This window comes from Pseudophryne corroboree, chromosome 7 (genome assembly GCF_028390025.1).
Source record: "Pseudophryne corroboree isolate aPseCor3 chromosome 7, aPseCor3.hap2, whole genome shotgun sequence".
NCBI lineage: Eukaryota > Metazoa > Chordata > Amphibia > Anura > Myobatrachidae > Pseudophryne > Pseudophryne corroboree.
In genome coordinates this window covers 491,882,008-491,908,522 of record NC_086450.1, presented here as the reverse complement: position 1 = coordinate 491,908,522, position 26,515 = coordinate 491,882,008, and the positions used below count along the sequence as shown (strand labels likewise).

The 26,515-nt window shown below is 46.7% G+C and overlaps 2 protein-coding genes across 3 annotated transcripts in view; one reads left to right on the top strand and one right to left on the bottom strand.

The window, feature by feature from the left end:
- Positions 1-26,515, top strand: part of LOC134945710 (serine protease 33-like) — a 167,269-nt gene that overhangs the window by 28,251 nt on the left and 112,503 nt on the right. The gene's annotated exons all lie outside the window — the stretch shown is intronic.
- The window catches only part of RNF112 (ring finger protein 112), a 109,207-nt gene that overhangs the window by 73,658 nt on the left and 9,034 nt on the right, over positions 1-26,515 (bottom strand). For both annotated transcript variants that reach the window (XM_063935159.1, XM_063935158.1), the window contains exons 2-4: positions 15,053-15,116; positions 14,447-14,741; positions 11,646-11,840 (exon numbers count right to left, since the gene is read on the bottom strand). In XM_063935159.1, the coding sequence (XP_063791229.1) occupies positions 11,646-11,840; positions 14,447-14,741; positions 15,053-15,075 (513 nt within the window). In that variant the 5' untranslated portion in view covers positions 15,076-15,116. The remainder of the gene's footprint in view (positions 1-11,645; positions 11,841-14,446; positions 14,742-15,052; positions 15,117-26,515) is intronic.

Here is a 26,515-nt window from a genome sequence, read left to right as displayed (position 1 = left end):
CCCTGTTGAAGCAGGTCCCTTCTCAGAGGTAGAGGCCACGGATCGTCCGTGACCATCTCTTGAAGTTCCGGGTACCAAGACCTTCTTGGCCAATCCGGAGCCACTAGTATCGTTCTTACTCCGCTTTGCCGTATGATTCTCAATACCTTTGGTATGAGAGGCAGAGGAGGAAACACATACACCGACTGGTACACCCAAGGTGTTACCAGCGCGTCCACAGCTATTGCCTGCGGATCTCTTGACCTGGCGCAATACCTGTCCAGTTTTTTGTTGAGGCGAGACGCCATCATGTCCACCATTGGTCTTTCCCAACGGTTTATTAGCATGTGGAAAACTTCTGGATGAAGTCCCCACTCTCCCGGGTGAAGATCGTGTCTGCTGAGGAAGTCTGCTTCCCAGTTGTCCACGCCCGGGATGAACACTGCTGACAGTGCTATCACGTGATTCTCCGCCCAGCGAAGGATCCTGGCAGCTTCTGCCATTGCACTCCTGCTTCTTGTGCCGCCCTGTCTGTTTACATGGGCGACTGCCGTGATGTTGTCCGACTGGATCAACACCGGTCTTCCTTGAAGCAGAGGTTCCGCCTGGCTTAGAGCATTGTAGATTGCTCTTAGTTCCAGAATGTTTATGTGAAGAGACTTTTCCAGGCTCGACCACACTCCCTGGAAGTTTCTTCCTTGTGTGACTGCTCCCCAGCCTCTCAGGCTGGCGTCCGTGGTCACCAGGATCCAATCCTGTATGCCGAATCTGCGGCCCTCCAATAGATGAGCCCTCTGCAACCACCACAGAAGGGATACCCTTGTCCTTGGAGACAGGGTTATCCGCAGGTGCATCTGAAGATGCGACCCTGACCATTTGTCCAACAGATCCCTTTGGAAAATTCTTGCATGGAATCTGCCGAATGGAATTGCTTCGTAAGAAGCCACCATTTTTCCCAGGACTCTTGTGCATTGATGTACAGACACCTTTCCTGGTTTTAGGAGGTTCCTGACCAGGTCGGATAACTCCTTGGCTTTTTCCTCGGGAAGAAAAACCTTTTTCTGAACCGTGTCCAGAATCATCCCTAGGAACAGCAGACGAGTTGTCGGCCTTAATTGGGATTTTGGAATATTCAGAATCCATCCGTGCTGCTTTAGCACCTCTTGAGATAGTGCTAATCCCATCTCTAGCTGTTCTCTGGACCTTGCCCTTATTAGGAGATCGTCCAAGTATGGGATAATTAATACGCCTTTTCTTCGAAGAAGAATCATCATCTCGGCCATTACCTTTGTAAAGACCCGAGGTGCCGTGGACAAACCAAACGGCAGCGTCTGAAACTGATAGTGACAGTTTTGTACAACGAACCTGAGGTACCCCTGGTGTGAGGGGTAAATTGGAACGTGGAGATACGCATCCTTGATGTCCAAGGATACCATAAAGTCCCCTTCTTCCAGGTTCGCTATCACTGCTCTGAGTGACTCCATCTTGAACTTGAACTTCTTTATGTACAGGTTCAAGGACTTCAGATTTAGAATAGGCCTTACCGAGCCATCCGGCTTCGGTACCACAAATAGAGTGGGATAATACCCCTTCCCTTGTTGTAGAAGAGGTACCTTGACTATCACCTGCTGAGAGTACAGCTTGTGAATGGCTTCCAAAACCGTCTCCCTTTCGGAGGGGGACGTTGGTAAAGCAGACTTCAGGAAACGGCGAGGTGGATCTGTCTCTAATTCCAACCTGTACCCCTGAGATATTATCTGCAGGATCCAGGGATCTACCTGCGAGTGAGCCCACTGCGCGCTGTAATTTTTGAGACGACCGCCCACCGCCCCCGAGTCCGCTTGAGAAGCCCCAGCGTCATGCTGAGGCTTTTGTAGAAGCCGGGGAGGGCTTCTGTTCCTGGGAAGGAGCTGCCTGTTGCTGTCTCTTCCCTCGACCTCTGCCTCGTGGCAGATATGAATAGCCCTTTGCTCTCTTATTTTTAAAGGAACGAAAGGGCTGCGGTTGAAAAGTCGGTGCCTTTTTCTGTTGGGGAGTGACTTGAGGTAGAAAGGTGGATTTCCCGGCTGTAGCCGTGGCCACCAAATCTGATAGACCGACTCCAAATAACTCCTCCCCTTTATACGGCAAAACTTCCATATGCCGTTTTGAATCCGCATCGCCTGTCCACTGTCGCGTCCATAAAGCTCTTCTGGCCGAAATGGACATAGCACTTACCCGTGATGCCAGTGTGCAGATATCCCTCTGTGCATCACGCATATAAAGAAATGCATCCTTTATTTGTTCTAACGACAGTAAAATATTGTCCCTGTCCAGGGTATCAATATTTTCAATCAGGGACTCTGACCAAACTACCCCAGCACTGCACATCCAGGCAGTCGCTATAGCTGGTCGTAGTATAACACCTGCATGTGTGTATATACTTTTTTGGATATTTTCCATCCTCCTATCTGATGGATCTTTAAGTGCGGCCGTCTCAGGAGAGGGTAACGCCACTTGTTTAGATAAGCGTGTTAGCGCCTTGTCCACCCTAGGAGGTGTTTCCCAGCGCTCCCTAACCTCTGGCGGGAAAGGGTATAATGCCAATAATTTCTTTGAAATTATCAGCTTTTTATCAGGGGCAACCCACGCTTCATCACACACGTCATTTAATTCTTCTGATTCAGGAAAAACTATAGGTAGTTTTTTCACACCCCACATAATACCCTGTTTAGTGGTACCTGTAGTATCAGCTAAATGTAACGCCTCCTACATTGCCAAAATCATATAACGTGTGGCCCTACTGGAAAATACGGTTGATTCGTCACCGTCACCACTGGAATCAGTGCCTGTGTCTGGGTCTGTGTCGACCGACTGAGGCAAAGGGCGTTTCACAGCCCCTGACGGTGTTTGAGGCGCCTGGACAGGCACTAATTGATTGTCCGGCCGCCTCATGTCGTCAAACGACTGCTTAAGCGAGTTGACGCTATCCCGTAATTCCACAAATAAAGGCATCCATTCTGGTGTCGACCCCCTAGGAGGTGACATCCCCATATTTGGCAATTGCTCCGCCTCCACACCAATATCGTCCTCATACATGTCGACACACACGTACCGACACACAGCAGACACACAGGGAATGCTCTACACGAAGACAGGACCCACTAGCCCTTTGGGGAGACAGAGGGAGAGTCTGCCAGCACACACCAAAAAAGCGCTATATATGACAGGGATAGCCTTATAATAAGTGCTCCCTTATAGCTGCTTTATATATATCAAAATATTGCCATTAAATTTGCCCCCCCTCTCTGTTTTACCCTGTTTCTGTAGTGCAGTGCAGGGGAGAGACCTGGGAGCCGTCCTGACCAGCGGAGCTGTGAGAGGAAATGGCGCCGTGTGCTGAGGAGATAGGCCCCGCCCCTTTTTCGGCGGGCTCGTCTCCCGCTATTTTGTGAATCCAGGCAGGGGTTAAATATCTCCATATAGCCTCTGGGGGCTATATGTGAGGTATTTTTAGCCTTTTAATAGGTTTTCATTTGCCTCCCAGGGCGCCCCCCCCCAGCGCCCTGCACCCTCAGTGACTGCGTGTGAAGTGTGCTGAGAGGAAAATGGCGCACAGCTGCAGTGCTGTGCGATACCTTTAGAAGACTGCAGGAGTCTTCAGCCGCCGATTCTGGACCTCTTCTTACTTCAGCATCTGCAAGGGGGCCGGCGGCGCGGCTCCGGTGACCATCCAGGCTGTACCTGTGATCGTCCCTCTGGAGCTGATGTCCAGTAGCCAAGAAGCCAATCCATCCTGCACGCAGGTGAGTTCACTTCTTCTCCCCTCTGTCCCTCGTTGCAGTGATCCTGTTGCCAGCAGGAATCACTGTAAAATAAAAAACCTAAGCTAAACTTTCTCTAAGCAGCTCTTTATGAGAGCCACCTAGAATTGCACCCTTCTCGGCCGGGCACAAAAATCTAACTGGAGTCTGGAGGAGGGTCATAGGGGGAGGAGCCAGTGCACACCACCTGATCTGGAAAAGCTTTACTTTTTGTGCCCTGTCTCCTGCGGAGCCGCTATTCCCCATGGTCCTTTCAGGAACCCCAGCATCCACTAGGACGATAGAGAAAAGGTGTTTCTCCAGGAGGAGAAAGCCAGGGAGTTATCCGAACTAGTCAGGAACCTCCTAAAACCAGGCCAAGTGTCAGTGCATCAGTGCAAAAGGGTCCTGGGAAAAATGGTGGCTTCCTACGAAGCAATTCCATTCGGCAGATTCCACGCAAGAACTTTCCAGTGGGACCTGCTGGAAAAATGGTCCGGATCGCATCTTCAGATGCATCAGCGGATAACCCTGTCACCAAAGACAAGGGTGTCTCTCCTGTGGTGGTTGCAGAGTGCTCATCTTCTAGAGGGCGCAGATTCGGCATTCAGGACTGGGTCCTGGTGAACACGGATGCCAGCCTGCGAGGCGGGGGAGCAGTCACACAGGGAAGAAATTTCCAGGGCTTGTGGTCAAGCCTGGAGACATCACTTCACATAAATATCTTGGCTTAGGGCATTGTAAATGGCCCTTAGCTCCAAGCAAGACCTCTGCTTCAAGGTCAGCCGGTGCTGATCCAGTCGGACAACATCACGGCAGTCGCCCACGTAGACAGACAGGGCGGCACAAGAAGCAGGAGGGCAATGGCAGAAGCTGCAAGGATTTTTCGCCCAGCGAAAAATCATGTGATAGCATTGTCAGCAGTGTTCATTCCGGGAGTGGACAACTGGAAAACAGACTTCCTCAGCAGAAGTCTTCCACATGATTGTAAACCGTTGGGAAAAACCAAAAGGTGGACATGATGGCGTCCCGCCTAAACAAAAAATTGGACAGGTATTGCGCCAGGTCAAGGGACCCTCAGGCAATAGCTGTGGAAGCTCTGGTAACACCGTGGGTGTACCAGTCAGTGTATGTGTTCCCTCCTCTTCCTCTCTTACCAAAAGTACTGAGAATTATAAGACGGAGGGGAGTAAGAACTATACTCGTGGCTCCGGATTGGCCAAGAAGGACTTGGTACCCGGAACTTCAAGAGATGCTCACGGAGGACCCGTGGCCTCTACCTCTAAGAAGGGACCTGCTCTATCAAGGACCCTGTCTATTCCAAGACTTACCGCGGCTGCGTTTGACGGCAGGGCGGTTGAACGCCGGATCCTGAAGGAAAAAGGCATTCCGGGTGAAGTCATCCCTACCCTGATCAAAGCCAGGAAGGATGTAACCGCAAAGCATTATCACCGCATTTGGCGAAAATATGTTGCGTGGTGCGAGGCCAGTAAGGCCCCGATGGAGGAATTTCAACTGGTCGATTCCTGCATTTCCTGCAAACAGGAGTGTCTATGGGCCTAAAATTGGGGTCCATTAAGGTTCAAATTTCGGCCCTGTCAATTTTTTTCCAGAAAGAACTAGCTTCAGTTCCTGAAGTTCAGACGTTTGTAAAAGGGGTACTGCATATACAGCCTCCTTTTTGTGCCTCCAGTGGCACCTTGGGATCTCAATGTAGTTTTGGGGTTCCTAAAGTCACAATGGTTTGAACCACTTGAATCTGTGGAGTTAAAATATCTCACATGGAAAGTGGTCATGCTGTTGGCCCTGGCCTCGGCCAGGCGCGTGTCAGAATTGGCGGCTTTATCTTGTAAAAGCCCTTATCTAATCTTCCATTCAGGCAGGGCGGAATTGAGGACTCGTCCTCATTTTCTCCCTAAGGTGGTTTCAGCGTTTCATCTGAACCAACCTATTGTGGTACCTGCGGCTACTAGTGACTTGGAGGACTCCAAGTTGTTGGACATAGTCAGGGCCCTGAAAATATATGTTTCCAGGACGGCTGGAGTCAGAAAATCTGACTCGCTGTTTATCCTGTGTGCACCCAACAAGTTGGGTGCTCCTGCTTTTAAGCAGACTATTGCTCGTTGGATTTGTAATACAATTCAGCTTGAACATTCTGTGGCAGGCCTGCCACAGCCAAAATCTGTAAAAGCCCATTCCACAAGGAAGGTGGGCTCATCTTGGGCGGCTGCCCGAGGGGTCTCGGCTTTACAATCTTTGCCGAGCAGCTACTTGGTCAGGGGCAAACACGTTTGAAAAATTCTACAAATTTGATACCCTGGCTGAGGAGGACCTGGAGTTCTCTCATTCGGTGCTGCAGAGTCATCCGCACTCTCCCGCCCGTTTTGGGAGCTTTGGTATAATCCCCATGGTCCTTACGGAGTTCCCAGCATCCACTAGGACGTCAGAGAAAATAAGAATTTACTTACCGATAATTCTATTTCTCGTAGTCCGTAGTGGATGCTGGGCGCCCATCCCAAGTGCGGATTGTCTGCAATACTTGTACATAGTTATTGTTAACTAAATCGGGTTATTGTTGCTGTGAGCCATCTATCCAGAGGCTCCTCTGTTATCATGCTGTTAACTGGGTTCAGATCACAGGTTGTACGGTGTGATTGGTGTGGCTGGTATGAGTCTTACCCGGGATTCATAAATCCTTCCTTATTGTGTACGCTCGTCCGGGCACAGTATCCTAACTGAGGCTTGGGGGAGGAGCCAGTGCACACCAGGTAGTCCTAAAGCTTTACTTTTGTGCCCAGTCTCCTGCGGAGCCACTATTCCCCATGGTCCTTACGGAGTTCCCAGCATCCACTACGGACTACGAGAAATAGAATTATCGGTAAGTAAATTCTTATTATACAGGACATAGAACATATGTAACTTAGAACAAAGGGCAATGCTGCACAGAACACAGTTATACAGGACATAGAACATACGTAACCTAGAACAAAGGACAATGCTGCACAGAACACAGTTATACAGGACATAGAATATACGTAATCTAGAACAAAGGACAATGCTGCACAGAACACACCACAGTTATACAGAGCATAGAATATACGTAATCTAGAACAAAGGGCAATGCTGCACAGAACACAGTTATACAGGACATAGAACATATGTAACCTAGAACAAAGGGTAATGCTGCACAGAACACAGTTATACAGGACGTAGAACATACGTAACCTAGAACAAAGGACAATGCTGCACAGAACACACCACAGTTATACAGGACATAGAACATACGTAACCTAGAACAAAGGACAATGCTGCACAGAACACGCCACAGGTATACAGGACATAGAACATACGTAACCTAGAACAAAGGACAATGCTGCACAGAACACAGTTATACAGGACATAGAACGTACGTAACCTAGAACAAAGGGCAATGCTGCACAGAACACGCCACAGGTATACAGGACATAGAACGTACGTAATCTAGAACAAAGTACAATGCTACACAGAACACAGTAATACAGGACATAGAACGTACGTAACCTAGAACAAAGGGCAATGCTGCACAGAAAACGCCACAGGTATACAGGACATAGAACGTACGTAATCTAGAACAAAGGACAATGCTGCACAGAACACAGTAATACAGGACATAGAACGTACGTAACCTAGAACAAAGGGCAATGCTGCACAGAACACACCACAGGTATACAGGACATAGAACGTACGTAATCTAGAACAAAGGACAATGCTGCACAGAACAGAGTAATACAGGACATAGAACATACGTAACCTAGAACAAAGAGCAATGCTGCACAGAACACGCCACAGGTATACAGGACAAAGAACGTATGTAATCTAGAACAACGGACAATGCTGCACAGAACACAGTAATACAGGACATAGAACGTACGTAACCTAGAACAAAGGGCAATGCTGCACAGAACACGCCACAGGTATACAGGACATAGAACGTACGTAATCTAGAACAAAGGACAATGCTGCACAGAACACAGTAATACAGGACATAGAACATACGTAACCTAGAACAAAGGACAATGCTGCACAGAACACGCCACAGGTATACAGGACATAGAACATACGTAACCTAGAACAAAGGAAAATGCTGCACAGAACACAGTAATACAGGACATAGAACATACGTAACCTAGAACAAAGGACAATGCTGCACAGAACACGCCACAGGTATACAGGACATAGAACATACGTAACCTAGAACAAAGGAAAATGCTGCACAGAACACAGTAATACAGGACATAGAACGTACGTAACCTAGAACAAAGGGCAATGCTGCACAGAACACGCCACAGGTATACAGGACATAGAACGTACGTAATCTAGAACAAAGGACAATGCTGCACAGAACACAGTAATACAGGACATAGAACATACGTAACCTAGAACAAAGAGCAATGCTGCACAGAACACGCCACAGGTATACAGGACATAGAACGTACGTAATGTAGAACAAAGGACAATGCTGCACAGAACACAGTAATACAGGACATAGAACGTACGTAATGTAGAACAAAGGACAATGCTGCACAGAACACAGTTATACAGGACATAGAACATACGTAATCTAGAACAAAGCGCAATGCTGCACAGAACACAGTTATACAGGACGTAACCTAGAACAAAGGGCAATGCTGCACAGAACACGCCACAGGTATACAGGACATAGAATGTACGTAACCTAGAACAAAGGGCAATGCTGCACAGAACACAGTAATACAGGACATAGAACATACGTAATCTAGAACAAAGGACAATGCTGCACAGTACACAGGTATACAGGACATAGAACGTACGTAACCTAGAACAAAGGACAATGCTGCACAGAACACAGTAATACAGGACATAGAACATACGTAACCTAGAACAAAGGACAATGCTGCACAGAACACACCACAGTTATACAGGACATAGAACATACGTAACCTAGAACAAAGGACAATGCTGCACAGAACACGCCACAGGTATACAGGACATAGAACGTACGTAATCTAGAACAAAGGACAATGCTGCACAGAACACAGTAATACAGGACATAGAACGTACGTAACCTAGAACAAAGGGCAATGCTGCACAGAACATGCCACAGGTATACAGGACATAGAACGTACGTAATCTAGAACAAAGGACAATGCTGCACAGAACAGAGTAATACAGGACATAGAACATACGTAACCTAGAACAAAGGGCAATGCTGCACAGAACACGCCACAGGTATACAGGACATAGAACGTACGTAATCTAGAACAACGGACAATGCTACACAGAACACAGTAATACAGGACATAGAACGTACGTAACCTAGAACAAAGGGCAATGCTGCACAGAACACAGTTATACAGGACATAGAACATACGTAACCTAGAACAAAGGGCAATGCTGCACAGAACACGCCACAGGTATACAGGACATAGAACGTACGTAATGTAGAACAAAGGACAATGCTGCACAGAACACAGTAATACAGGACATAGAACGTACGTAATGTAGAACAAAGGACAATGCTGCACAGAACACAGTTATACAGGACATAGAACATACGTAATCTAGAACAAAGCGCAATGCTGCACAGAACACAGTTATACAGGACGTAACCTAGAACAAAGGGCAATGCTGCACAGAACACGCCACAGGTATACAGGACATAGAATGTACGTAACCTAGAACAAAGGGCAATGCTGCACAGAACACAGTAATACAGGACATAGAACATACGTAATCTAGAACAAAGGACAATGCTGCACAGTACACAGGTATACAGGACATAGAACGTACGTAACCTAGAACAAAGGACAATGCTGCACAGAACACAGTAATACAGGACATAGAACATACGTAACCTAGAACAAAGGACAATGCTGCACAGAACACACCACAGTTATACAGGACATAGAACATACGTAACCTAGAACAAAGGACAATGCTGCACAGAACACGCCACAGGTATACAGGACATAGAACGTACGTAATCTAGAACAAAGGACAATGCTGCACAGAACACAGTAATACAGGACATAGAACGTACGTAACCTAGAACAAAGGGCAATGCTGCACAGAACATGCCACAGGTATACAGGACATAGAACGTACGTAATCTAGAACAAAGGACAATGCTGCACAGAACAGAGTAATACAGGACATAGAACATACGTAACCTAGAACAAAGGGCAATGCTGCACAGAACACGCCACAGGTATACAGGACATAGAACGTACGTAATCTAGAACAACGGACAATGCTACACAGAACACAGTAATACAGGACATAGAACGTACGTAACCTAGAACAAAGGGCAATGCTGCACAGAACACAGTTATACAGGACATAGAACATACGTAACCTAGAACAAAGGGCAATGCTGCACAGAACACGCCACAGGTATACAGGACATAGAACGTACGTAATGTAGAACAAAGGACAATGCTGCACAGAACACAGTTATACAGGACATAGAACGTACGTAATGTAGAACAAAGGACAATGCTGCACAGAACACAGTTATACAGGACATAGAACATACGTAATGTAGAACAAAGGACAATGCTGCACAGAACACGCCACAGTTATACAGGACATAGAACGTACGTAATGTAGAACAAAGGACAATGCTGCACAGAACACAGTTATACAGGACATAGAACGTACGTAATGTAGAACAAAGGACAATGCTGCACAGAACACAGTTATACAGGACGTAACCTAGAACAAAGGGCAATGCTGCACAGAACACGCCACAGGTATACAGGACATAGAATGTACGTAACCTAGAACAAAGGGCAATGCTGCACAGAACACAGTTATACAGGACATAGAACATACGTAATCTAGAACAAAGGACAATGCTGCACAGTACACAGGTATACAGGACATAGAACGTACGTAACCTAGAACAAAGGGCAGCTCAGTCAGTGCTGCACAAGCAGGACTTGGTAAAATGACAGGATGAAGACAATCACACACCAACACCCCGTTCTGCTTGTGGCAGGTTTCAAAATGATAAATATTCTCATTAATGCATTACAGATTACAAGCCAAGAGATTATCACTGATGTCCCAGTCCCATCGCAAGGACCCGGCTACAAGAGACAGGGAGCTCTGAGTGACATGTGCTTAAGAGTTACAAGATATATGTTTTATCACCTACACTGAACTGTTATATGTACGGTTATGTTATTTAGGCAGATGTATTCAATAGACTAGAACATATGTTATATTTACAGTATGTATGTATATATATATCTATATCAGCAACAGAGGGTGGGCGTTCCTGAGGATCACCCATCACTGCTGCAGTCACGGTGACGCCTGGGAGAAGTGCCACTGAGTGATGGAGACATTGCGCTGCCCGATCTCCGTGGCCAGCAGTGGTTGGGACACTGGGGACGGAGCTGTGCTACCATGAGCCGCAGCTTGCACTGCAGCTGCCGAGTGATGCTGGGCAGCCTGAGGTCACGCACGCTGTGCCAGCACCAAGTGGGGACGGAGTGCCTATGAAGTGCCCGTGGCATAGCCTCGGTTGCACTATAACGCTTGGGGGGTGGGGGGAGCAGTGATCAGGACAAATTAGGGGCAGAGCCACGGGTGCAGGGGGACTGGGAGGTGTCCCAGAGATCAGCAGCTGCTGGAAGATTATCTTCCGACAGCCGTCCAGTGGGTGTTTCTGATTGGTCGCATCAGATGCAACCGTGTTTGGAAAAACCCAGCCTGGTGTGGTCGCGTCTGATGCGACCATGACCAGGTAAGTGGTTAAGGGATGAAGGACCAGAGTTATAATAATAATATCAGCTGTACACAGACCCTATTACACTATAACGAGGACCCATCTCTCCCATCCAATATCCTAATTCTCACCAGGCTGTGAAGGGCTCTCAGGATATAATTCATCAGAGTGGATTTCCCCCGCCGCGTCTCCCCGATCACACAGATGAGACACAGGGGGTAACCCGCAACCTCTCCATCCAGGAAGCAGCTCTGTATGACCGATTCATCTAACTGCAGCCGGCCGTGCGGATCAGTGTAAACCAGCGGAACAGCGGACGCAGGAGCCTGGTAACAGAAAAACAATGAAACATTTCCTCAGGTTAGTATTTTATACTCTGCAGAATTCCGTCACTTCCTCACAACCCCTTCCCCACAGCGACACAACCATCAGCTCAGTTATGGAGAGATGTATTAATATATACCCCTTCTCCCAGCGCTAATGGCCTATACACACTATGCAATATCGTTCACAATCTGAACGCTATTGGGGCTGATTCCGACCCGATCACGCGCTGCACTTCCTCGCATCGGAACGATCGGGTCTGGAATGCGTATGCGCGGCGTGCGCATTTCCCGGCGATGCGGACTACAAAGAAAGCGGTCGCAACAGTGATCGCAAGAAGATTGACAGCAGGAAGGCGTTCCGGGGCGGCAACTCATCGTTTGGAGCCGTTTTCGGGAAGTGGTAAGGAAAACGCAGGCGTGTCCAGGCTAACGGAGGGCGGATGTCTGACGTCAAAGCCGTGACCCTCATCACTGGACACGTCGCACAGGGTAGGTGTGTCCAGGGCTGGTCTTGTTTTGAGCGAAACTTTGTTAGCATAGCAGGACTGCACAAGCGATCGCACCCCTGCCATGCTATAATACACTCCCCCATAGGCAGCGTCTAGTTGATCGCACCAGCAGCAAAAAGTTGATGGCTGCGATCAATTCGGAATGAGGGCCATTATTCAGTCCTAAATGATATTGCATAATCCGACGTACGATGCGCGCTCTCGCGGGTCACGTGCAACGTTGTACGTCGGACTGCATGCAGTCTTGATGAGGTGATGTTCTTGTGGTTTTGAACTCCAGTGATGAACTTGTTTCTAGACATCGTTTGTAGTGTGTACACACGATCCGATCTCGGGGGTCATTCCGAGTTGATCGTAGCTGTGCTAAATTTAGCACAGCTACGATCCTGAACTCAGACATGCGGGGGGTGGGATGGGGGGGGATGCCCAGCACAGGGCTAGTCCGCCCCGCATGTCAGTGCCCCCCCTCCCCGCAGAAGTGCAAAGGCATTGCACAGTGGCGATGCCTTTGCACTTCAAGAGTAGCTCCCGACCAGCGCAGCTTTAGTGTGCTGGCCAGGAGCTACTCATCGCTCCCCGGCCCGCAGTGGCTGCGTGTGACATCATGCTGCCGCTGCGAGCCACTCCACGCACGGTCCGGCCACGCCTGCGTTGGCCGGACCGCGCCCACGAAACGGCGGTCAAACGCCACCGTTTCACCCCCTCCCGACCATCGACCGCCTCTGCCTGTCAATCAGGTAGAGGCGATCGTACTGTAGCGACGGGCGGCCATGCGCAGGTCTGACCCGATCGCTATGCTGCGAAAAACTGCAGCGTGCGATCGGGTCAGAATGACCCCCATCATACGATATTGTATCATATGAGAATGCACAATGGTGGTCATTCAGAGTTGATCGCTAGCTAAAAAACGGCAGTGCGGCGCAATGCGCACGCGCGACATACGGGCACAACGAACGATGCAGTTTTGCACAGAGTCTAGCGATGCATTTCAGTCGCACTGGTGGCCGCAGAGTGATTGACATGAAGAGGGCGTTTCTGTGTGGCAACTGACTGTTTTCAGGGAGTGTTCGGAAAAACGCAGGCGTGCCAGGAAAAACGCAGGCATGGCTGGGCGAACGCTGGGCGGGTGTGTGACGTCTAATCCGGAACTGAATAGTCTGAAGTGATCGCAAGCGCTGAGTAGGTTTTGAGCTACTCTGAAACTACACAAAAAATGTTTGCAGGCGGTCTGCGATAAAAACGTTCGCACTTCTGCTAAGCTAAAATACACTCCCAGTGGGCGGCGGCATAGCGTTTGCACGGCTGCTAAAAACTGCTAGCGAGCGATCAACTCGGAATGACCCCCCTTGTTTCTAGACATCGTTTGTAGTGTGTACACACGATCCGATCTGATATCTTATACAATATCATACGATATTGTATCGTATGAGATCGCATAATGGGGGTCATTCCGAGTTGTTCGCTCGGTAAAAATCTTCGCATCGCAGCGATTTTCCGCTTAATGCGCATGCGCAATGTCCGCACTGCGACTGCGCCAAGTAAATTTGCTATGCAGTTAGGAATTTTACTCACGGCTTTTTCATCGTTCTGGCGATCGTAATGTGATTGACAGGAAATGGGTGTTACTGGGCGGAAACAGGCCGTTTTATGGGCGTGTGGGAAAAAACGCTACCGTTTCCGGAAAAAACGCAGGAGTGGCCGGAGAAACGGAGGAGTGTCTGGGCGAACGCTGGGTGTGTTTGTGACGTCAAACCAGGAACGACAAGCACTGAACTGATCGCAGATGCCGAGTAAGTCTGAAGCTACTCAGAAACTGCTACGAGGTGTGTAATCGCAATATTGTGAATACATCGTTCGCAATTTTAAGATGCTAAGATTCACTCCCAGTAGGCGGCGGCTTAGCATGAGCAAATCTGCTAAAATCCGCTTGCGAGCGAACAACTCGGAATGACCCCCAATGTGTACATAGCATTAGAGACATGCAGATTCTTGCAGGGGTGCAGGATGCATTGTCGCACATTTCCAGACATTTCGGAGAAGGATGAACTCAGAAAAGTCGTCATCACCTCCTCATGCATTTGCCCCTGAAATACTTACGCCTTTGTCTAAAAGTTTGGCTTTTTCTTCTTTTACTACAAGCTGGACCTTTGTAACCAGATGTTTGAGCCTGTAGGCCGGTATGAGCTGGTCTTTGGGACAGGTGCTCCGGCACTCCGGGCAGAGGTATCCCTGTGGCTGCGCGGTGGCCCAGTAGGCGGTAATGCAGGCTCTGCAGAAGGTGTGTCCGCAGGCGATAGAGACCGGGTCCGTGAGCTCATGGAGACACACAGAACACGTAATCTCCTCCTCTAGCTTGGAGAAAGATGCAGCAACGTCCCGAGGCATGACAGCTCTAATGCAGGAGAAACCAGAATTATACACACGGCACAACACTAAACTGCCAACACTATGGTAGACGCACAAAAGAGGAAGTGTACAACAAGTCACAGCAATACACAGCACATCCCAGAACAAGGGCCATTCTCTCACAGAGCACTAAGGACGGGCAGGGATAGGAACCGTGTTACCAACGCGGACTACAGGCTGTAAAAGGACTTTGATACCATTAGCGCATGACACATACCAGGGAATTGTCTCAGTAAAAAGAATCAATATAAAGCAGGAAAGGACACAACCCGAAAATGTGCAACCTTAGGGACTTACGGCTTAGTGCTTCTGGTTCCCATGTGTCGTGGGGTCCCGGACGTCACTCAAGCGGCTGAGGAACCTGTGGGGCACTTACATTATTATTACACAGGAATGAGATTAGAGAAGTAGAAGCAGAAACAAAACTGATAAGACAGACGGACACTCCCTTGGCTAGAATCCAGGTTACATGTATTACCAGTGAGCTCACATCTGACATGACCCATGACTTCGCCGATCTACACACACACACACACACACACACACACACACACACACACACACACACACACACACACACCTCTCTTCTAGCATAAAAGTTATATTTAAAAACTTATCCACATAGTTGTCTCTCGACACGTGTATTAGACTTAATGGGAATGTAGACAATTAGCAGTGAGAGCGCAGGACCGCTGGCATCCCGAATTGTTCTTGTATTCCGTGGTGAATTTCCCATTAGGCAGGTGAAGCAGGTGCCTAAGGGCTGCACTTGTTTGGGGGCAGCACCCGGATGCTGGTGTTGGCACTGTCAGCCTAAAAAGTACCAGTAACTGCAAGATATTTCCACTGTACTGTACCATACACCATCCTGAATGGAATGTAAATGGGTAGGACACGCACACACTGCCCCTGTAACCTGTCCTACTTAGTAAATAAGTACACATAATTAAATATATTAAAAAATCCTTAGTTAGCGGCTTTTTCTTTATTATTCTATCACATTGGCTATCATCCAATGAGGGTTTATGAGCAATCAATAAAAATAATAAAATTAGGCGGGGCGGCTTTTACTGTTGTGCCTAGGGGCACCCTAACCCCTAAACCCGCCCCTGCCTGTAATATTATTATATACTGCAGAAATGTTGGTGTAAAGTAAAATAGGACGCTGCAAATCTGTATAAGAAGGGCAAACAAATCATTTCAGCTGACACATATGAATAAAATAAAAACAGTTCTCATGGGTTAGCGGCCCCCTGATTTAGATACATTTATTTGGGTGGCCCCCTGACAAGTGATTCAGGGGCACAATCATTATCCTTTATTTGTCACAATTTCTACACTCCCCATACTAGTGGGAATGTGGAAATTGGGACATTCAGACTCTGGAAATGCATTATTTTCAGAGTTTGAACGTGAAACTGAGACGGCAAACCGCCCCCGAATCCCTTTATGCAGCGGGGGATGGGGGATCAATGGGGCCGTCCGCACCTATGCAGTCGGACAGACCCAGCAATAAGGTGCCAGCAGGGGAGAGGGGCGTCTGAGCGACCTCTGTAGTCAGGCAGCAAGAGGGGAAAATGACCTCTTCCCGAAAAATGTCATTTGCAAAAAGTCCAGTTTTTCAGGAGTGACAATTTTAATATAATGAATAATGAAAAAATTGTGAGAGGATGCAATGAGAACGTAAAATGACAAATTCTCATTGCACATTTTTCTCATGCTGACTGTGCCCCTCTGCGTCTTATGTATTACACCGTTTTTGCATAGCTTTTGAAACTTTGAGTTCCGAACCTGGGGCTCTTTGTAGTAAAAGAGAGAGATGAGGTAAGTATCTGACTTTTTTTTCCTCACACCGCAGGGTTTTCAAAGCTGAAAACCTCACGTGGATTTTTTTATTGGATACGGCGGGTATTGGGAGTGTTCATACCTGCGGCAATCCAAAATTGGGCGAGGGCCGCCAGGTTTTTTTGCAAGCAAAACCTTGTGCCCATTTGGATACCCCTCATAGGGTCTGATTCAGGTCCGGTTGCTATGAAGAACATCACGCCGTGTTCCGATAGGTATGGGCCCTGTGTTATCACTAACAAAGCGGCTGCAGCCGCTTGGGGCCGGTGGTGGTCTTGGTTTCACAAAAACGCCTCCGTATTGGGGGAGGGCTGAGAGCAGGGTCTCTGTTTTACTGACAGAAATTTCCTGGGCTCAGCGACATAGCTGTGACAGCCGGCCTACATAACCTCTGACCGATGGTGTCGCAGGTGATCCATACATATAGGTGTGTATTAAACACAATGCAACAACATACCTCCCAACATGACCCTCTCCAGGAGGGACACAATGCTCTGCTTCTGGACTTTTCTCTTAATGTATGATTGCCAGCACCTGTGTTGAACAGGTGAATGGATAAGAAAGGTGTTTCAGCACAGGTGATGGCAATCATACGGTAAGAGGGAAGTCCAAGAGCAGAGCATTCTGTCCCTCCTGGAGAGGGTCATGTTGGGAGGCATGCAACAATAACACTCCTAGGAACGTATCAAAATCAATGTATCATCACCATCGTGTCAGACTAGGACTCCTATAAACATATCAGTATATGACACAAGCTGAATAATAACCTTGATAGGGAATGGTGAATGACTAGCAAGAACGTGGACAGAGAAATGGGATCTCACCTATATATCAGAGTCTCTCTGTGGTATATGCTGCAAATAGCCTCCAAATCCAGGGCCTAATTCAGATCTGATCACAGCAGCAAATTTGTTAGCAAATGGGCAAAACCATGTGCACTGCAGGGGAGGCAGATGTAACATGTGCAGAGAGAGTTAGATTTGGGTGGGTTATATTGTTTCTGTACAGGGTAAATACCGGCTGCTTTATTTTTACACTGCAATTTATATTTCAGTTTGAACACACCACACCCAAATCTAACTGTCTCTGCACATGTTACATCTGTTCCACCCGGCAGTGCACATGGTTTTGCCCAACTGCTAACAAAGTTGCTGCTGCGATCAGGTCTGAAGCCCACAGCCTGTGTGATAACGCAGAGATGGATTGTCCCAATTAGCCCTGCTGTGTATAGAACTGATGGTATAATACAGGCAAAGCCAGTGGCTATAATATAGCTGAGACACCTCAGTGCTCCTGCCTGCTCACAGGTGAATCTGCAGCTTGAACTCACCACTGGTTAAGCAGGTGATTCTTCTGGTGTCTGCAGATAAAGGTGGCTAAGTCCATGTGATTCCCAATCAGGAGCCGGCACTTATCAGTAAGGACACACTGTTACTGCAGCACAGGGGTCGGGGGAGCTCTAGCAGGACAGTCACTGTGTTACCAATATGTTTTCCTATCCCGGTCTGTGGTAATAGTCTGCAGCACAGGGGCCGGGGGAGCTCTAGCAGGACAGTCACTGTGTTACCAATATGATCTCCTATCCCGGTCTGTGGTAATAGTCTGCAGCACAGGGGCCGGGGGAGCTCTAGCAGGACAGTCACTGTGTTACCAATATGATCTCCTATCCCGGTCTGTGGTAATAGTCTGCAGCACAGGGGCCGGGGGAGCTCTAGCAGGACAGTCACTGTGTTACCAATATGATCTCCTATCCCGATCTGTGGTAATAGTCTGCAGCACAGGAGCCATCTCATTTACTAGGAGAGCTCTAGTTCCCTGATCTGTGTCCTCTCTCTCACACTGTAATATAACCACACGCTCTGTATACTCCCTGTATCTCTCTGTATACCTGATCTGTGTCCTCTCTCACACTGTAATATAACCACACGCTCTGTATACTCCCTGTATCTCTCTGTATACCTGATCTGTGTCCTCTCTCACACTGTAATATAACCACACGCTCTGTATACTCCTTGTATCTCTCTGTATACCTGATCTGTGTCCTCTCTCTCACACTGTAATATAACCACACGCTCTGTATACTCCCTGTATCTCTCTGTATACCTGATCTGTGTCCTCTCTCTCACACTGTAATATAACCACACGCTCTGTATACTCCCTGTATCTCTCTGTATACCTGATCTGTGTCCTCTCTCTCACACTGTAATATAACCACACGCTCTGTATACTCCCTGTATCTCTCTGTATACCTGATCTGTGTCCTCTCTCTCACACTGTAATATAACCACACGCTCTGTATACTCCCTGTATCTCTCTGTATACCTGATCTGTGTCCTCTCTCTCACACTGTAATATAACCACACGCTCTGTATACTCCCTGTATCTCTCTGTATACCTGATCTGTGTCCTCTCTCTCACACTGTAATATAACCACACGCTCTGTATACTCCCTGTATCTCTCTGTATACCTGATCTGTGTCCTCTCTCACACTGTAATATAACCACACGCTCCATATACTCCCTGTATCTCTCTGTATACCTGATCAGTGTCCTCTCTCACACGCTCCATATACTCCCTGTATCTCTCTGTATACCTGATCTGTGTCCTCTCTCTCACTGTAATATAACCACACGCTCTGTATACTCCCTGTATCTCTTTGTATACCTGATCTGTGTCCTCTCTCTCACTGTAATATAACCACACGCTCTGTATACTCCCTGTATCTCTCTGTATACCTGATCTGTGTCTTCTCTTTCACACTGTAATATAACCACACGCTCTGTATACTCCCTGTATCTCTCTGTATACCTGATCTGTGTCCTATCTCACTCACACTGTAATATAACCACACGCTCTGTATACTCCATGTATCTCTCTGTATACCTGATCTGTGTCCTATCTCACTCACACTGTAATATAACCACACGCTCTGTATACCTGATCTGTGTCCTCTCTCACACTGTAATATAACCACACGCTCTGTATACTCCCTGTATCTCTCTGTATACCTGATCTGTGTCCTCTCTCACACTGTAATATAACCACACGCTCTGTATACTCCTTGTATCTCTCTGTATACCTGATCTGTGTCCTCTCTCACACTGTAATATAACCACACGCTCTGTATACTCCCTGTATCTCTCTGTATACCTGATCTGTGTCCTCTCTCACACTGTAATATAACCACACGCTCTGTATACTCCCTGTATCTCTCTGTATACCTGATCTGTGTCCTCTCTCACACTGTAATATAACCACACGCTCTGTATACTCCCTGTATCTCTCTGTATACCTGATCTGTGTCCTCTCTCTCACACTGTAATATCACCACACGCTCTGTATACTCCCTGTATCTCTCTGTATACCTGATCTGTGTCCTCTCTCTCACACTGTAATATAACCACACGCTCTGTATACTCCCTGTATCTCTCTGTATACCTGATCTGTGTCCTCTCTCTCACACTGTAATATCACCACACGCTCTGTATACTCCCTGTATCTCTCTGTATACCTGATCTGTGTCCTCTCTCTCACACTGTAATATAACCACACGCTCTGTATACTCCCTGTATCTCTCTGTATACCTGATCTGTGTCCTCTCTCTCACACTGTAATATAACCACACGCTCTGTATACTCCCTGTATCTCTCTGTATACCTGATCTGTGTCCTCTCTCACACTGTAATATAACCACACGCTCCATATACTCCCTGTATCTCTCTGTATACCTGATCAGTGTCCTCTCTCACACGCTCCATATACTCCCTGTATCTCTCTGTATACCTGATCTGTGTCCTCTCTCTCACTGTAATATAACCACACGCTCTGTATACTCCCTGTATCTCTTTGTATACCTGATCTGTGTCCTCTCTCTCACTGTAATATAACCACACGCTCTGTATACTCCCTGTATCTCTCTGTATACCTGATCTGTGTCTTCTCTTTCACACTGTAATATAACCACACGCTCTGTATACTCCCTGTATCTCTCTGTATACCTGATCTGTGTCCTATCTCACTCACACTGTAATATAACCACACGCTCTGTATACTCCATGTATCTCTCTGTATACCTGATCTGTGTCCTATCTCACTCACACTGTAATATAACCACACGCTCTGTATACCTGATCTGTGTCCTCTCTCTCACACTGTAATATAACCACACGCTCTGTATACTCCCTGTATCTCTCTGTATACCTGATCTGTGTCCTATCTCACTCACACTGTAATATAACCACACGCTCTGTATACTCCATGTATCTCTCTGTATACCTGATCTGTGTCCTATCTCACTCACACTGTAATATAACCACACGCTCTGTATACCTGATCTGTGTCCTCTCTCACACTGTAATATAACCACACGCTCTGTATACTCCCTGTATCTCTCTGTATACCTGATCTGTGTCCTATCTCACTCACACTGTAATATAACCACACGCTCTGTATACCTGATCTGTGTCCTCTCTCACACTGTAATATAACCACACGCTCTGTATACTCCCTGTATCTCTCTGTATACCTGATCTGTGTCCTCTCACACTGTAATATAACCACACGCTCTGTATACTCCTTGTATCTCTCTGTATACCTGATCTGTGTCCTCTCTCTCACACTGTAATATAACCACACGCTCTGTATACTCCCTGTATCTCTCTGTATACCTGATCTGTGTCCTCTCTCTCACACTGTAATATCACCACACGCTCTGTATACTCTCTGTATCTCTCTGTATACCTGATCTGTGTCCTCTCTCTCACACTGTAATATAACTACACGCTCTGTATACTCCCTGTATCTCTCTGTATACCTGATCTGTGTCCTCTCTCTCACACTGTAATATAACCACACGCTCTGTATACTCCCTGTATCTCTCTGTATACCTGATCCGTGTCCTCTCTCACACTGTAATATAACCACACGCTCTGTATACTCCCTGTATCTCTCTGTATACCCGATCTGCGTCCTCTCTCTCACACTGTAATATCACCACACGCTCTGTATACTCCCTGTATCTCTCTGTATACCTGATCTGTGTCTTCTCTTTCACACTGTAATATAACCACACGCTCTGTATACTCCCTGTATCTCTCTGTATACCTGATCTGTGTCCTATCTCACTCACACTGTAATATAACCACACGCTCTGTATACTCCATGTATCTCTCTGTATACCTGATCTGTGTCCTATCTCACTCACACTGTAATATAACCACACGCTCTGTATACCTGATCTGTGTCCTCTCTCACACTGTAATATAACCACACGCTCTGTATACTCCCTGTATCTCTCTGTATACCTGATCTGTGTCCTCTCTCTCACACTGTAATATAACCACACGCTCTGTATACTCCCTGTATCTCGCTGTATACCTGATCTGTGTCCTCTCTCTCACACTGTAATATAACCACACGCTCTGTATACTCCCTGTATCTCTCTGTATACCTGATCTGTGTCCTCTCTCACACTGTAATATAACCACACGCTCTGTATACTCCTTGTATCTCTCTGTATACCTGATCTGTGTCCTCTCTCTCACACTGTAATATAACCACACACTCTGTATACTCCCTGTATCTCTCTGTATACCTGATCTGTGTCCTCTCTCTCACACTGTAATATAACCACACGCTCTGTATACTCCCTGTATCTCTCTGTATACCTTATCTGTGTCCTCTCTCTCACACTGTAATATAACCACACGCTCTGTATACTCCCTGTATCTCTCTGTATACCTGATCTGTGTCCTCTCTCACACTGTAATATAACCACACGCTCTGTATACTCCCTGTATCTCTCTGTATACCTGATCTGTGTCCTCTCTCTCACTGTAATATAACCACACGCTCTGTATACTCCCTGTATCTCTCTGTATACCTTATCTGTGTCCTCTCTCTCACACTGTAATATAACCACACGCTCTGTATACTCCCTGTATCTCTCTGTATACCTGATCTGTGTCCTCTCTCTCTCACTGTAATATAACCACACGCTCTGTATACTCCCTGTATCTCTCTGTATACCTGATCTGTGTCCTCTCTCACACTGTAATATAACCACACGCTCTGTATACTCCCTGTATCTCTCTGTATACCTGATCCGTGTCCTCTCTCTCACACTGTAATATAACCACACGCTCTGTATACTCCCTGTATCTCTCTGTATACCTGATCTGCGTCCTCTCTCTCACACTGTAATATAACCACACGCTCTGTATACTCCCTGTATCTCTCTGTATACCTGATCTGTGTCCTCTCTCACACTGTAATCTCACCACACGCTCTGTATACTCCCTGTATCTCTCTGTATACCTGATCCGTGTCCTCTCTCACACTGTAATATAACCACACGCTCTGTATACTCCCTGTATCTCTCTATATACCTGATCCGTGTCCTCTCTCTCACACTGTAATATAACCACACGCTCTGTATACTCCCTGTATCTCTCTGTATACCTGATCTGCGTCCTCTCTCTCACACTGTAATATAACCACACGCTCTGTATACTCCCTGTATCTCTCTGTATACCTGATCTGCATCCTCTCTCACACTGTAATATAACCACACGCTATGTATACTCCCTGTATCTCTCTGTATACCTGATCTGTGTCCTCTCTCTCACACTGTAATATAACCACACGCTCTGTATACTCCCTGTATCTCTCTATATACCTGATCTGTGTCCTCTCTCTCACACTGTAATATAACCACACGCTCTGTATACACCCTGTATCTCTCTGTATACCTGATCTGCGTCCTCTCTCTCACACTGTAATATAACCACACGCTCTGTATACACCCTGTATCTCTCTGTATACCTGATCTGTGTCCTCTCTCACACTGTAATATAACCACACGCTCTGTATACACCCTGTATCTCTCTGTATACCTGATCTGCGTCCTCTATCTCACACTGTAATATAACCACACGCTCTGTATACACCCTGTATCTCTCTGTATACCTGATCTGTGTCCTCTCTCACACTGTAATATAACCACATGCTCTGTATACTCACTGTATCTCTCTGTATACCTGATCTGCGTCCTCTCTCTCACACTGTAATATCACCGCACGCTCTGTATACTCTCTGTATACCTGATCTGCGTCCTCTCTCTCACACTGTAATATCACCACACGCTCTGTATACTCCCTGTATCTCTCTGTTTACCTGATCCGTGCCCTCTCTCACACTGTAATATAACCACACGCTCTGTATACTCCCTGTATCTCTCTGTATACCTGATCTGTGTCCTCTCACACTGTAATATAACCACACGCTCTGTATACTCCCTGTATCTCTGTATACCTGATCTGTGTCCTCTCTCACACTGTAATATAACCACATGCTCTGTATACTCACTGTATCTCTCTGTATACCTGATCCGTGTCCTCTCTCTCTCACACTGTAATATAACCACACGCTCTGTATACTCCCTGTATCTCTCTGTATACCTGATCTGTGTCCTCTCTCTCACACTGTAATATAACCACACGCTCTGTATACTCCCTGTATCTCTCTGTATACCTGATCTGTGTCCTCTCACACTGTAATATAACCACACGCTCTGTATACTCCCTGTATCTCTCTGTATACCTGATCTGTGTCCTCTCTCTCTCACTGTAATATAACCACACGCTCCGTATACTCCCTGTATCTCTCTGTATACCTGATCTGTGTCCTCTCTCACACTGTAATATAACCACACACTCTGTATACTCCCTGTATCTCTCTGTATACCTGATCTGTGTCCTCTCTCACACTGTAATATAACCACACGCTCTGTATACTCCCTGTATCTCTGTATACCTGATCTGCATCCTCTCTCTCACACTGTAATATAACCACACGCTATGTATACTCCCTGTATCTCTCTGTATACCTGATCTGTGTCCTCTCTCACACTGTAATATAACCACACGCTCTGTATACTCCCTGTATCTCTGTATACCTGATCTGTGTCCTCTCTCACACTGTAATATAACCACATGCTCTGTATACTCACTGTATCTCTCTGTATACCTGATCCGTGTCCTCTCTCTCACACTGTAATATAACCACACGCTCTGTATACTCCCTGTATCTCTCTGTATACCTGATCTGTGTCCTCTCTCTCACACTGTAATATAACCACACGCTCTGTATACTCCCTGTATCTCTCTGTATACCTGATCTGTGTCCTCTCTCACACTGTAATATAACCACACGCTCTGTATACTCCCTGTATCTCTCTGTATACCTGATCTGTGTCCTCTCTCTCTCACTGTAATATAACCACACGCTCCGTATACTCCCTGTATCTCTCTGTATACCTGATCTGTGTCCTCTCTCACACTGTAATATAACCACACGCTCTGTATACTCCCTGTATCTCTGTATACCTGATCTGCATCCTCTCTCTCACACTGTAATATAACCACACGCTCTGTATACTCCCTGTAGCTCTCTATATACCTGATCTGTGTCCTCTCTCTCACACTGTAATATAACCACACGCTCTGTATACTCCCTGTATCTCTCTGTATACCTGATCTGTGTCCTCTCTCACACTGTAATATAACCACACGCTCTGTATACTCCCTGTATCTCTCTGTATACCTGATCTGTGTCCTCTCTCTCTCACTGTAATATAACCACACGCTCCGTATACTCCCTGTATCTCTCTGTATACCTGATCTGTGTCCTCTCTCACACTGTAATATAACCACACGCTCTGTATACTCCCTGTATCTCTGTATACCTGATCTGCATCCTCTCTCTCACACTGTAATATAACCACACGCTCTGTATACTCCCTGTAGCTCTCTATATACCTGATCTGTGTCCTCTCTCTCACACTGTAATATAATCACACGCTCTGTATACTCCCTGTATCTCTCTGTATACCTGATCTGTGTCCTCTCTCTCACACTGTAAAATAACCACACGCTCTGTATACTCCCTGTATCTCTCTGTATACCTGATCTGTGTCCTCTCTCTCACACTGTAATATAACCACATGCTCTGTATACTCCCTGTATCTCTCTGTATACCTGATCTGTTTCCTCTTTCACACTGTAATATAACCACACGCTCTGTATACTCCCTGTATCTCTCTGTATACCTGATCTGTGTCCTCTCTCTCACACTGTAATATAACCACACGCTCTGTATACTCCCTGTATCTCTCTGTATACCTGATCTGTGTCCTCTCTCACACTGTAATATAACCACACGCTCTGTATACTCCCTGTATCTCTCTGTATACCTGATCTGTGTCCTCTCTCTCACACTGTAATATAACCACACGCTCTATGTACTCCCTGTATCTCTCTGTATACCTGATCTGTGTCCTCTCTCACACTGTAATATAACCACACGCTCTGTATACTCCCTGTATCTCTCTGTATACCTGATCCGTGTCCTCTCTCACACTGTAATATAACCACACGCTCTGTATACTCCCTGTATCTCTCTGTATACCTGATCCGTGTCCTCTCTCACACTGTAATATAACCACACGCTCTGTATACTCCCTGTATCTCTCTGTATACCTGATCTGTGTCCTCTCTCTCACACTGTAATATAATCACACGCTCTGTATACTCCCTGTATCTCTCTGTATACCTGATCTGTGTCCTCTCTCTCACACTGTAATATAACCACACGCTCTGTATACTCCCTGTATCTCTCTGTATACCTGATCTGTGTCCTCTCTCTCACACTGTAATATAACCACACGCTCTGTATACTCCCTGTATCTCTCTGTATACCTGATCTGGGTCCTCTCTCTCACACTGTAATATAACCACACGCTCTGTATACTCCCTGTATCTCTCTGTATACCTGATCTGGGTCCTCTCTCTCACACTGTAATATAACCACACGCTCTGTATACTCCCTGTATCTCTCTGTATACCTGATCTGTGTCC